Raw genomic sequence first — 12,257 nt, forward strand, 5'->3', positions numbered from 1 at the left:
TAACGATCAGAGGATGGAATTTACAACTATTGGCCATCAATCTCGAAGTATTAAGATTGGGATGTAAGTTTGATTGGCGAGAGTTGCTCATCTGGACTAAAGCCCCACTACCTAATGATCTTCGCCCAATTATACTGCGTTTGCCAATAGATGCGAAGTCTAGCGGAGCAACCTGTGATTGGCTCAAATCGAGCTTCGGTAAGTACCTCAGGAGGCTCAGGTACATTAAGTAGGTAGGTACCTCGTTGATTGTTATGAGTCCATGTCTGTACATATGTTGCGGGCTCATTCAACTGCAGGCCTCAAAATCTCCGTATTAATGGTGAATAAAGGGAATGGTTTCTGGTCGGGTATTAAGATACGAGAATCGGCGTCGACAACTTGAAGTCCGCCGGCAATTTGGGAGATCTTTCGACTTGGAATAGCCAATGCGTCTAGATATCAGCATTTACATTATATATCTGAGGGTCTAAGACATATTGTAAATCCACTTTGATTACTCGTAGCTTCATGGCCTGAGAAGTCCTGGCAGCTGAGAGGTTTAGCGCTTCGGGAAGAGAGGTTGAGCGACCTAGCCTAGTGGATAGTGCAGGGACACTGCCAACTGACTGGGGCGTCCAGGAACCCTCTTAGGTATCATGAGAAGACACGTGAAAGTTCTAACCACTAACAATAATCCACAATTTATATTGCGATTGTGATGAGTTTGACTGGGCACTTTTCAGCGCCTGGATTGGTGGATCGGCCACTTTCTGTTCCGCAGGTCTAATTCTGGAACTCAGTAGTCAGTACCTGTAAGTTTGTACCTTGATCGTCCCGTCGGTCCCTGCCAGTTGGCCTTCTTGCATCCTGATTTCTGTGGCGTAGCAACGGCTGAATTGAGTTTTGGGCAGAGCCCTTATCACAGCCCATGGTCTGCCGTTCGGCTTTGGCGCTATAGAATCTCAATGGCTCAATTGATCTTCTCTTCGCACACTTTCCTGAGCATAAGATAGAGTAATCAATTTCGTTCCAGCCATGCATCGTTGATATTGTTGCCTGTTGACACTTTTTACTGCTCTCTAGAGCACATGTTTGATTAAGGCGCGTGGGCTGGTTGATCACTGGGAAAGGATGACAGGACGCCTCCTTTCCACACTTACTACCAAGAAGGGCCAGCTCACGTCTTCTGTTTATTCTCTTCAGCCAGAGGATGAGACACCATCGAAGCCCTGGTCGGCTTTGTTCACCCCCAGGCCATTAACGCGAAAGAATATCATCATCCTTGGAATAACTGGATTCCTGATAATAGCGATCATCGTCGTGGTGATAACTGTTCCCATCGTCCTCTTGCGTCACCGAGAGCCTTCTGACCACCCGAGCTATCATGATGAGTCGAACCGACCGATCTACGCCATATACAATTTTCCCGATCCTGGGGTTATCCGTGTCAATGGCACGTGGTATTCCTATGCAACAAATGCGGCAATAAACAATTCCGAGGTTGCGCACATTCCGGTGGCTACGTCTCAGGACCTGAAGAATTGGACGCGGTTAGATGGTTACGATGCCATGCCTACATTGGCAGGTTGGGAAATGGGCGTCAATCACTGGGCTCCAGATATTATTCAACGAGTATGCCACAGCCCTAACAATCCTTTGAGGAAGACCGTATTCTGACAGCTTGTCTACAGAATGACGGTAAATTCGTGCTGTATTACTCTGGGGAATTGAAGAACTGGAAGCGCCATCATTGCATAGGTGCCGCAGTCTCAGAGAAGGAAGACCCTCTAGGACCTTACCAGCCCATGTCGGAACCTCTAGCTTGCCCCCGGGAACATGGCGGTGCCATTGACCCGTCGCCGTTTCGAGACACAGACGGAAAACTGTATGTCACGTACAAAAGCGATGGGAATAGCGTCGGCCACGGCGGCGACTGTAACAATGGCAAGAAACCCATTGTCAAAGTCCCCATCATGCTTCAGGAGCTCCAAGACGACGGTATCACCGCAGTTGGGGACCCCATCGAGATACTCAAGAACGAAGACGAAGATGGGCCTCTGGTCGAGGCGCCCAACATCATCCGGACCGACCAGGGCTATTACTACCTTTTCTTCTCTTCTCATTGCTTCACTTCTCCGAAGTACGATGTCAAGTACGCCTACTCGACGTCTTTGAGGGGGCCGTATAAGAGGGCCCCTCGTGCCTTACTCAAAACGGGAGACTTTAACCTGACGTCTCCGGGAGGGGCTACCGTAGCTCCTGACGGGACATTTATGATATTCCATGCCAACTGTGCACCAAAGAGATGCATGTATGTCACGGGGATAGATATAGGTGCAGACAACTTGATCACACTTAGTGGACTCAGGTGATGCTATGCTGGCCATAGCAACGAATTAGATACTGGAGATGATACCTCTCACCATACCGTGATTTTTCTGCTTTTTTGCCCGCATAGAGAGGTATATCATAATGTGTGCATAGTGTTGGATCCCATCCTGACCAGAAAATACCTTCCGGCCGGACTTAAGACTCTGCAAGCGGGAGCACCGGACCTGCCAAACCGCCGACAACCAATCAGATGTTCAAAAAATGACGCCATTAGTCCTTCAGTGGTCGGCGGGGGCCTGAGGCAGCTCTCCGCCTGCGCAATACGGAAAGTAAATGAAAGCCGCGAGCTCATAAACACTGGACTCCGGAGGTCAGAACGATGACTTCTCCACACCCGTTCACTTGGATTCAATTTCGCCTCGAGCATTCAACTATTGCCCGATAGTTGTCTTGCTTTGATTTTTTCGAAAGGAAATGAGCTCTCTTCGAGGCGTGGCACGCTCAGCTCCTCGTGGTCTGCAGGCCGTCGGACTGTGGAGACTGAGCGATAGTGTCGCGGCCAGTTCCATCACTGCAAGAAACCGATTTCAAATCAGCGCATTGAATCGGCGCCCATTACACTCGGCTCCTGCTCGGAGGATACAGACTGCCACCGCCGAAAATCCTTCAGCGCGAGATTCATCGAACCCGGCACTTTCATTTCCTTGTCTCGACGCCCTGGACGCAAAATCGGCGCTGCTATCAGCCAGATCGATCGAGTCGGGTCCGGAGCCTTCATACACGACCGGACAGCATGAGAACTTCCACTGTGAGGAGCCATTGCTACTAGACTGGGGTGGTGTCTTGCCAGAGTTTAATATCGCATACGAAACATGGGGTCAGTTGAACACGGACAAGAGCAACGCTATTCTATTACATACTGGTCTGTCGGCGTCGAGCCATGCACATAGTACCGAAGGCAACCCGAAACCGGGATGGTGGGAGAAATTTATCGGTTCTGGCAAGCCGTTGAACACGGATAAGTACTTCGTTATCTGTTCAAATGTTATTGGGGGTTGTTATGGGAGCACGGGGCCGTCTTCAATCGATCCGGCCGACGGAAAGAGATACGCCACGCGGTTTCCTATCCTTACACTGGACGACATGGTTCGAGCGCAGTTCCGTCTATTGGACTCTTTGGGTGTCCAAAAACTGTACGCCTCCGTTGGCTCCAGCATGGGTGGGATGCAGAGTCTTGCGGCCGGTGTTTTGTTCCCCGAGCGCATCGGAAAGATTGTGAGTATCAGTGGATGCGCCCGCAGCCACCCGTACAGTATTGCCATGAGACACACCCAGCGCCAGGTGCTGATGATGGACCCGAAATGGAACCGCGGTTTCTACTACGACTCGATCCCGCCTCATTCGGGAATGAAACTCGCCAGAGAAATTGCAACAGTCACGTACAGAAGTGGGCCGGAATGGGAGAAGCGGTTCGGGCGCAGGCGCGCCGACCCCAGCAAACAGCCGGCCTTGTGCCCTGACTTCCTTATTGAGACTTATCTTGATCATGCTGGCGAGAAATTCTGCCTCGAGTACGACCCAAATAGTCTGCTCTACGTCTCCAAAGCCATGGACTTGTTCGACCTCAGCCGGTCGCAGCAGGCAGAGACCAGGAAGCGCAGACAGGGGTTTGAGGCTCGTATCGCCCAAGGCGGCAAGACACTCCGCTACAACGATGCCTCGTGCAGCTTGACATTGCCCGAAAAGCCTTACGAGGAGCAACCCTCTACAACCGATTCCGGTTCCTCGGCGGACGAGTCAGTCGCCGCAGGCGAGCAACCAGATGCACCACCCGCCGATCTCGTCGCCGGACTCGCGCCGTTGAAGAACCACCCAGTCCTGGTCATGGGTGTTGCCAGCGATATCCTCTTCCCCGCGTGGCAGCAACGTGAGATCGCCGAGACGCTTCGCGCGGCTGGAAACAAGAACGTTGAACACATCGAGCTGGGCGAGGACATCTCCTTATTCGGGCATGATACGTTCCTGCTTGACTTAAAGAATATTGGCGGTGCCGTTGAGAGGTTTTTGCGCTAAATGGCATTTGCAAAGTCTATATTTTGTTCAGTGTTTGTGCGATTGTGGCACAGTTCATGATGAATGACACGATGCATCTGAGCGTACATTTCTTTAGCATTTTATTCGACATGCAATTCATTATTCATGTACAACACCCTTAAATATTATTGCGTCTAGCTATTCAACCTACGATTATCGGTATCACAAATCATAGATAACAGGCAGACATTAACAAATAATAGCACAGCCCTCAGATTAGCTCTCAGGTTCTCATTGGTTTCCAGGCATAAATAAATGTGTGTGTACACGTGAAGTGCCGGATACCATACAACTTTGGCTTTTGGTTCATCCTCGTCATCGGGCTGGTATTAAGAAAAGAAACAAGAAGGACAGAAGAATGTGTACCACGGAATAAAAGGGGTTATCAAATGACTTGATAAGCTGTAGGTATTAGTCTAGTAGTCTTCTAGAGTGATTGTCTCCTAGCCAATTACGGACTCAATGACAATGTTGTTGCGGTATCTAAGTGTCCATCGGCATCTCGAGGACGAGTCCGAAACCAAGTTAATGGATGCAGCTCTATGTTTCGCAACATAGGGTCATTCACTTCTCTTGTTGACAGTTAGCAGGGCCAGAATGGCAGTGATTTTGGCTGATTGCGAGTTGAGGAGATATCGAAGACGATCTCTGGGGAGGTATAACTAGAAAAAAGTGAGCATGTATAATGAAGAGAATCCCGCTGCCAGCCATATCAGATTGAAAACTACCTCAGTAATTTTCTGCCCCTCATCGGTAGGTCCGCTCGGCATCGTTTCGTTACCGCGAAACAGATGGGCAAATGACACCTCGGAGTTATGCAAGGTTTGTCATCATCGGCTCTGGCGTTGGGTCTCGGCAAACCTAGAGTCAAAAAAAAAAGGGAGAAAGAGAGTAGAGAGATTAAGAAGAATGTAAAGAGAAAGAGGAATAACTGTAGAAACAGTGCGAGTCACAGGAGCCCTGGCAACAAAGATCCCTGCCTTGAAAGTATTCTGAAGAGATATCCAATGCCCAATCCACAACATAAGAGGAAGGCATCATCACCAGAAGGAACAGGTGGGCAGTATGATCGCGCAAGCAAAGTCGCTCTCGAAGTCAATACCACAAGGATGAGAAGACGCCAAACTTTCGCTAGTCTCTTAGATCTCTGTTCAACTCAGTCACTCACATCTAAAGACCACGTCTTCTTCCATTCGTAGCGCAGGCGCCACGAAGGATGAAGTCCGTGGTCTGGAACACATTCGGTTCAGTTGTGTCATGAGCGCTCTTGTGATTGTTTTATCGTCATCGAGATAGGAAAGCTGCTCTTCTCAGATCTGTGCAAACGCTGTTAGACAGCAATCAAATTAAGTTGGCAAATGGTGCGCAACTTACCCATGTGGTTGGATGAGATGGACACCTTTGTGTTGTTGACTGTCGGAAGACTCGAGGCCCGATGCTTTTGGACGCGCCTGGAAGAGAGCACGTGATCCTACATCATGGTCCCACTTAAAGCTTCGAGAAGTCCACGGAACGAGCCGACTACGTCAATTGCCTAGGACAAGATTGTATGTTAATTTCTTCCTCGAGGGATTTGGTGTGTACATCCTAGGTCACTCGGTCTGTCGGTCTGTCGAGTGAAGCAATTGTGTCTATTGGAGCGAGTTTATCGCAATTGTCGCACTTCTACGTCAATCCGGAAAAACTAAAACGGTCAAGCCGGATTTGATACTTGCGTCAAATGTCCTCGTGGCTCCAGCGCCAGGTTGGCCAGCAGCAGGCTCAGCTTGCAGTCACTGCTGTGGTCTCTGGAGCTGCCGTTGCCGGCGCAATATTTGGCTACCAAGCTTTGAGAAGGAAAGAAGCTGTGCAGCACCTTAAAGCTTCCATTCCTCCGATTGACGAAAGACATCATGCAGAAAAGGTAATGCAACTGTGTCAAGCCAATTCACTGAGGGCTTACGCTGACTACTGCTCTACTTGAAGCTCACAGAGTACGGTACAGCGGCCTCATCAACAGACTTGAATAAAGAGGACGAACGCAGCGCGGCTCTTGCGCGAAGAGCGCAAGAGGGTGACTATGATGACGGTTTGTTCAGCCTCTAACGGCTCTCCCCTGGCAACTACGGTGCTGACTCCACGGTTTTTGGCCAGATCTCATACTCGAACAACTCGCTCGTAACCGTGTATTTCTCACCGACGAAGGCCTAGCGAAACTCCGTTCATCATTCGTCATTGTGGTTGGGTGTGGTGGTGTGGGATCTCATGCTGTCGCCTCGCTTACCCGCTCGGGGGTCGCGAAGATTCGCCTGATCGACTTCGACCAAGTAACATTGTCTTCTTTGAATAGACATGCTCTCGCTACTCTTGCCGACGTGGGCACTCCCAAGGTGCATTGCATCAAAAAGAGATTGGAACAGATTGTGCCCTGGGTCAAGTTTGACTGTAGGAATGAACTCTTTGGTAGATCCGCTGCTGCAGATCTACTTGCTCCGTGGTCCTGGGATGACAGCGACAAGGGACGGAAGCCAGACTACGTGCTGGACTGCATCGACAATATCACATCAAAAGTTGAGCTGCTGCACTATTGTCACTCCAATTCTATCCCCGTGATATCGTCAATGGGAGCAGGGTGCAAATCTGATCCCACACGCATTATGGTTGGCGATATCTCACTGAGCACCGATGATCCCCTATCACGCAGCACTCGACGACGCCTCAAGCTCCTGGGGGTCAACTCGGGCATTCCTGTCGTGTTTTCGACAGAAAAACCCGGTCCTGGAAAAGCCAGTCTTTTACCACTTGCCGAGGAGGAGTTCGCCAAAGGACAGGTTGGTGAGCTCGGCGTGCTGCCCGACTTCCGTGTTCGCATTCTTCCAGTCTTGGGGACTATGCCTGCTGTATTCGGATACACGGTTGCCAATCATGTCATCTGTGACATCTCAGGCTATCCTAATGATTACAATGTCGGCGGAAAAGGCCGGGAAAAACTCTACGATAGCATAATCGCATTCCTACAAGGATTGCATGAAAAATTGGCTCGGGCTGAAGCAGGGCAGGATCTCATTGGGCTTCGTATTCCCATCAGCAAAGACGATGTTGGATATCTCGTGGAGGAGATCTGGAGGGGCAGGAGTGCTATTAGCAGCCTGACTAACCGGCTGATACTGGTGCCTTGGCAACGGCCGGCTCGGGGCTTCTCGCCTGATCCAGAGTGGGAAAAGGAAGGACAGAAGTTCATTCCGATTGATTTGAAGAACCTCGTTTGCATGACCAAGGAGGAGGGAGCTCGCCATGAGCGGGAGGTCCTCCGAGGAGGAAAGGACGTGACAGAAGTATATGACCAGAAGGTCTTGGAAAAGGTTAAGTGGCATATGGGAGAGGTGGAAGTTCAGGAAAAATTTCGTTAATGTATCATAAGCTATCTTGTATAGAAATTGTACTTACGAATCTGACGGTCTATTACTTACTACTTTTATGTCTCTGATCGCCATAGTACTTTGATATTGTTATGACCAACATCGAGATAAAGGTCGATTACATAATCGGGACAGATTATGTGCTTTGATGCTAGGCCATAAAAGGAATAGTCTTCAAGCCATGCACTGATTAGATTCGCTGATCGAGCCTCAGGCTCCACTAGGACTACGTCTTATGCGTGCTAAGAATAAGACAGCCGATGAAGTAAGTCGTCACGAGTGAAACCTTGCTTTCTTCCATCTCAACATCGACCACGACAGAAGTTCCCATGCAGGTTCATGGGTTATTTTTTTTCTAGCTTCGGATAGTCTCAGGACATACATGCGGATATCCGACCTAGCCTGCCACTGAACCATTGCGGATTCCATCGCCAAATCGCCGATGCCTGGCGATCCTCCGCCCATGGCGGCTCACGCAGACAGGGAGAGCCTAGGGATCTCCGACGACTACTCAGATGATGGATTTCCACCCTCGCCGCCAGGCTACTCCTACAGATTGAATAGGTACACTCGTCCGCTCATCGACTACGTGCGCAACGAATGGCAAATGAGCGCCAAATACACCTCCCTCTCCGTTTCCCCCGACAGGTCCGACTCCCCGCGATGGGTGCAGATGTTCATGTCTATGGTGACGGCGCCGCGCTTTCGCCGATACGCGATTATATACCTGGTGCTCCTGGTGTCTTGTCTGGCGGGGTGGATGTTTGTGCTCTCGCCACGGTTGGAGGAACACGAGGCGCTGTTGCACTCATTGGACCCGTCGATCAAGGACGATGTGGGGGGCTGGTTTGGTACGAATGCACTGCCGAGATTCGACAATATCACGCAATTGAGGGATCTGGATGCTTCGTTGTTGCCTGTCGTAAAGGCGCGGAAGGACGGACAGCCTAGCTCGCGCAGGTTGATTTTCATCGGGGATGTGCATGGCTGCAAGGATGAGCGTGCGTTCCCTGGGCTCAGTTCTCCTTGTGATGATGTACTGATTGATGCGGACAGTGGAACTCCTTCTTGACGAACTCTTCTTTGACCAGGAGCGCGACCACCTCATCTTCGCCGGCGACATGATCAACAAGGGCCCCGACAGCCTCGGGGTCGTCGACCTGGCCCGCAAGTACAACGCCTCCTGTGTCCGCGGGAACCATGAAGATCGGGTGCTGCTGCTCCGCCACGACATGGAGGCATCGAATACCCTCTCGCCGGACTCGGACGGCGGCATCAGCCCAGACCTTTTCTTCGGGCTGAAGAAGAAGGAGCGCGCGCTTGCGCGCCAGTTGTCCAAGGAGCAGGTGCAGTGGCTTGACGCTTGCCCCGTCATTCTGAACGTGGGCCAAATCCCCGAAATGGGACAGGTGGTCGTCGTGCATGGGGGGTTGGTGCCAGGCGTGGAGCTCGACAAGCAGGATCCCTCGAGCGTGATGAACATGCTGACCATCGATCTGGATACGCATGTACCTAGTTCGACGCGCCACGGAACGAAGTGGACCAAGGTATGCGCTACGCTCCGTTAATCTTCGTCGCCGATTGCTAAGCTGACAATGGCAGCTGTTCAATAAACATCAGTCCCTGCTGTACTCTAGTCTGAAGGGTTCCGTGTTGGACCCAAAGGCGCAGTTTATGACCGTCATTTACGGCCATGATTCAAAAAGCTCCTTGTCCCTCAAGACGTACACCAAGGGTCTGGACTCTGGGTGCGTCAAGGGTGGGAAGCTTACGGCTATGGTTGTTGAAGACGGCGGGAAGCAGAGCATCATCCAGGTGAGATGTCGCGATTATCGGAAGGAGTAGTTTCGGATTCTTCATGCATTGTCTGGTGTTCGGGCGTCTATGTTCAATCTCGTCAGGGTCCATGGATATAATACGGATAGATTTTTCAGCTGGTATTTATCTTACATTGTCCTGGGAGTTGAACGAGTAAAAATCGATTGAGATCTGATGACCATCATGAAAACACTAAGTCGGGGTCGAGCGATTCCAACTCCCATCAACGTCCCAGACAACCGGCTTCGTAAAATCTTCGTACCAAACTCCACCTAGCGCATTCATTTTCATATACCCGAAACGGAAATATTCAGGTTCCTCCGCCCTGCGTCTCGTCCAATTGAACGATTCTACTGACCCATCCCCTGACCGGAAAGCATGGAACCTCTCCACGTCATTGACAAGTACACTAATCCCATCCGCCTGGTTAGTCAGATTCTTCAGGAAAGTGAAGACGATCTCCTGCGCAGATACAACCAGAGGTGCGGAGATCTGCGGAAGCGCACTTCCCAGCTGCGCACCGTCGAGCAGCGCGGCAGGCGTCTGGAGAATACTATCGAACCCCCAGCGGGCAATTCCGTTGATGAACAATCCCACCAGGAGTCCAGAATACAACAGACTTGGCCGCGTCTGCAAGGTCGTCCCGGGGAGAAAGAGCAAGCTGAGGATGTAGTGGTGGATGCGGAGGTTCATGTGCGGCACAACTAGGAGCCCGAGAACGGCGGCGGTCAGGACGCCGTAGATTGCGAGCATCTTGGGCAGACGGCCTTCGTTGCGAAAGGCGATGGCCTGCGTAATGACGATACCGCATAGGAGGGCGACGATGATGATTAGGGCTGGTACGGCGCCGGGCTGCTGCTGGATATCGTGGGGCGTGAGGCGGGATATGGGGATCTTGTCGAAGGTGTCGGTGTTGAGGGCGCCAACCCAGCAAGGCCCCAGCCAGAGGATGGTCTTGTCCCAGTGGGCGTCTAGATCTTTTAGGGTGTGCCTGACGCAGAAATAGTACAAGGCGAAGCCGACAAAAGCGCAAGGGAGGAATCTGCCTAGGGCAATGGAGATGAGCTCGTAGTAGTTCGGAGAATAAGGTGGATCGGACGAAAGCGCGACTTGGAAGTAGACGATGAAGAACATCGAAGCGTAGAATGCCGCTGGCGATGTGATGAAAAGGGAGAGCAATGCGGAGACTACCACGGAGAAGGCGAACAGCGACCAACGGATGTCCTGGCAGTCAAGACCCCCGTCTTCTGTGGACCTATTCCCATCAAAAGTGAAGGACAAGGGAAAACTGGAAGGAAATGCAATGCTTGAGATACCGTTCCTCTCTACAGATAGAAAATTGGACTGTTCACCCGTCCGACGGAGGACCCCACAGCCGCCTTTGGCATCACTAATGAGTCCCGCATGTAGTGCAGCAGGACAAATGGCAGAGTCACCGCGATACACACCGTAGTCGCTGCCATTTCCATCCCCGAGCTCACCACCGATGACCAGAGTCCGGTAATTGATTTCCTGCGGGCCGATGAAGTATGGTTCGAGAACCATTGCAGCCGAACAAGTCGCAGGGCAGCGAAACGCAAATGCGCTATCATCAAACGGACGACATGCGTCACCGTCTAGACCACAGTCGGTCGCATTTGACCTATATCATCAGCGTGCTTTGTTTTGAGGTGTGGAGAATGGCCTTAGCTTACCATAGTCGACTGTGACAGGATAGCTTAACGGGCTGCCCATAACCCGTTACATCCGAGCTGGCAATTGCAGATCGTAGCGACGCTATGAAAACTACTCCCCAGAAAACCAAGCAAGACAGAAGAAGCAAGACCTTGCTGATAGTACTGGGAAAGAATCTATCCACCAAACGGCCCAGCGCGGTCTGCCAGCGGGGCAGCAAAGGTCTGATCCGATATATATGAGGGGACGAAGGCCCCAGTACCCACGACCAGATTGCAGATACGGAACACGAAAAGCGCCCTGAAGATGTGCGATTTTGTTGTTGATGCTCATGGACTGGCAAGAGCGGCTCCCTCGTGCAGTACTCCTGACCGGCTCGTGCCGAATCGGCGCTCCCGCGAGCTACCGGCATAAAGTGGCTGACCTCGGAACTTTCTTCATGGTGCAGGATTTCTAGTGGGTACTCCTGGGTTTGGCGAGGGATTTTCTCGTAGGAAGAGGAATTTGAAGAGCTTGAGATTGAGGAGGGCTCCTGGTCTGATAGCATCTTCGATTCTGTGATTTCTGTCCATGATAGAATGGGTATCGTGGAGATCATGTAAGACGGCAGACTTGGTGAGGAGTGGACCCACCTTAGTCAGATATACTCACCCATACTACGGAGCAACTACCGGTACTACCTTAAGACACCCGTGCTGTCTTGGCTCTATACATTATTCTCTGTGCAATGAGAACAATTAATATGAATGGCAAGCTTGCATTAAGCGCATATATCACACAGAATGAAGGAGCAAAAACAGTATATCATCAACATGCCGCATGAATCGTTAGCACACAAGAGGGTATCAAATCAGCAGATAACCAATTAAAGACCGTCAACTCGTTGCCCACCAGGGTATTTCCTTACGTGAGCCTTGATAAGGAGTACAGTAAGTATGTTCAGGGGTCTTAAGGATTGTA

At 51.0% G+C, this 12,257-nt stretch overlaps 5 protein-coding genes across 5 annotated transcripts; 4 read left to right on the forward strand and 1 right to left on the reverse strand.

Annotated features, from left to right (window-relative positions):
• Nucleotides 1-1,113: 1,113 nt before the first annotated feature.
• Nucleotides 1,114-2,354, forward strand: ALT_6685 (glycoside hydrolase family 43 protein; the record flags this gene model as incomplete). The annotated part of the gene is made up of 2 exons (XM_033563189.2): nucleotides 1,114-1,614; nucleotides 1,674-2,354. The coding sequence occupies 2 exons, from the start codon at nucleotides 1,114-1,116 to the stop codon at nucleotides 2,352-2,354; spliced, it is 1,182 nt and encodes a 393-aa protein (XP_033419080.1).
• A 433-nt stretch (nucleotides 2,355-2,787) lies between these two features.
• ALT_6686 (homoserine O-acetyltransferase family protein) lies at nucleotides 2,788-4,386 on the forward strand (the record flags this gene model as incomplete). The annotated part of the gene is made up of 1 exon (XM_033563188.1): nucleotides 2,788-4,386. One exon carries the CDS (start codon nucleotides 2,788-2,790, stop codon nucleotides 4,384-4,386), a length of 1,599 nt encoding a protein of 532 aa, XP_033419079.1.
• Nucleotides 4,387-6,127: 1,741 nt separating this feature from the next.
• ALT_6687 (tRNA threonylcarbamoyladenosine dehydratase) lies at nucleotides 6,128-7,796 on the forward strand (the record flags this gene model as incomplete). The annotated part of the gene is made up of 3 exons (XM_033563187.1): nucleotides 6,128-6,310; nucleotides 6,373-6,475; nucleotides 6,541-7,796. 3 exons carry the CDS (start codon nucleotides 6,128-6,130, stop codon nucleotides 7,794-7,796), a joined length of 1,542 nt encoding a protein of 513 aa, XP_033419078.1.
• Nucleotides 7,797-8,247: 451 nt separating this feature from the next.
• ALT_6688 (putative serine/threonine-protein phosphatase) lies at nucleotides 8,248-9,650 on the forward strand (the record flags this gene model as incomplete). Its single annotated transcript, XM_033563186.1, has 3 exons — nucleotides 8,248-8,806; nucleotides 8,862-9,352; nucleotides 9,408-9,650. 3 exons carry the CDS (start codon nucleotides 8,248-8,250, stop codon nucleotides 9,648-9,650), a joined length of 1,293 nt encoding a protein of 430 aa, XP_033419077.1.
• A 165-nt stretch (nucleotides 9,651-9,815) lies between these two features.
• ALT_6689 (uncharacterized protein YIL067C) lies at nucleotides 9,816-11,168 on the reverse strand (the record flags this gene model as incomplete). The annotated part of the gene is made up of 1 exon (XM_033563185.1): nucleotides 9,816-11,168. One exon carries the CDS (start codon nucleotides 11,166-11,168, stop codon nucleotides 9,816-9,818), a length of 1,353 nt encoding a protein of 450 aa, XP_033419076.1.
• Between the last annotated feature and the right edge of the window lie 1,089 nt (nucleotides 11,169-12,257).

Source organism: Aspergillus lentulus (genome assembly GCF_001445615.1).
Source record: "Aspergillus lentulus DNA, contig: Alt12, strain: IFM 54703, whole genome shotgun sequence".
Lineage (NCBI taxonomy): Eukaryota > Fungi > Ascomycota > Eurotiomycetes > Eurotiales > Aspergillaceae > Aspergillus > Aspergillus lentulus.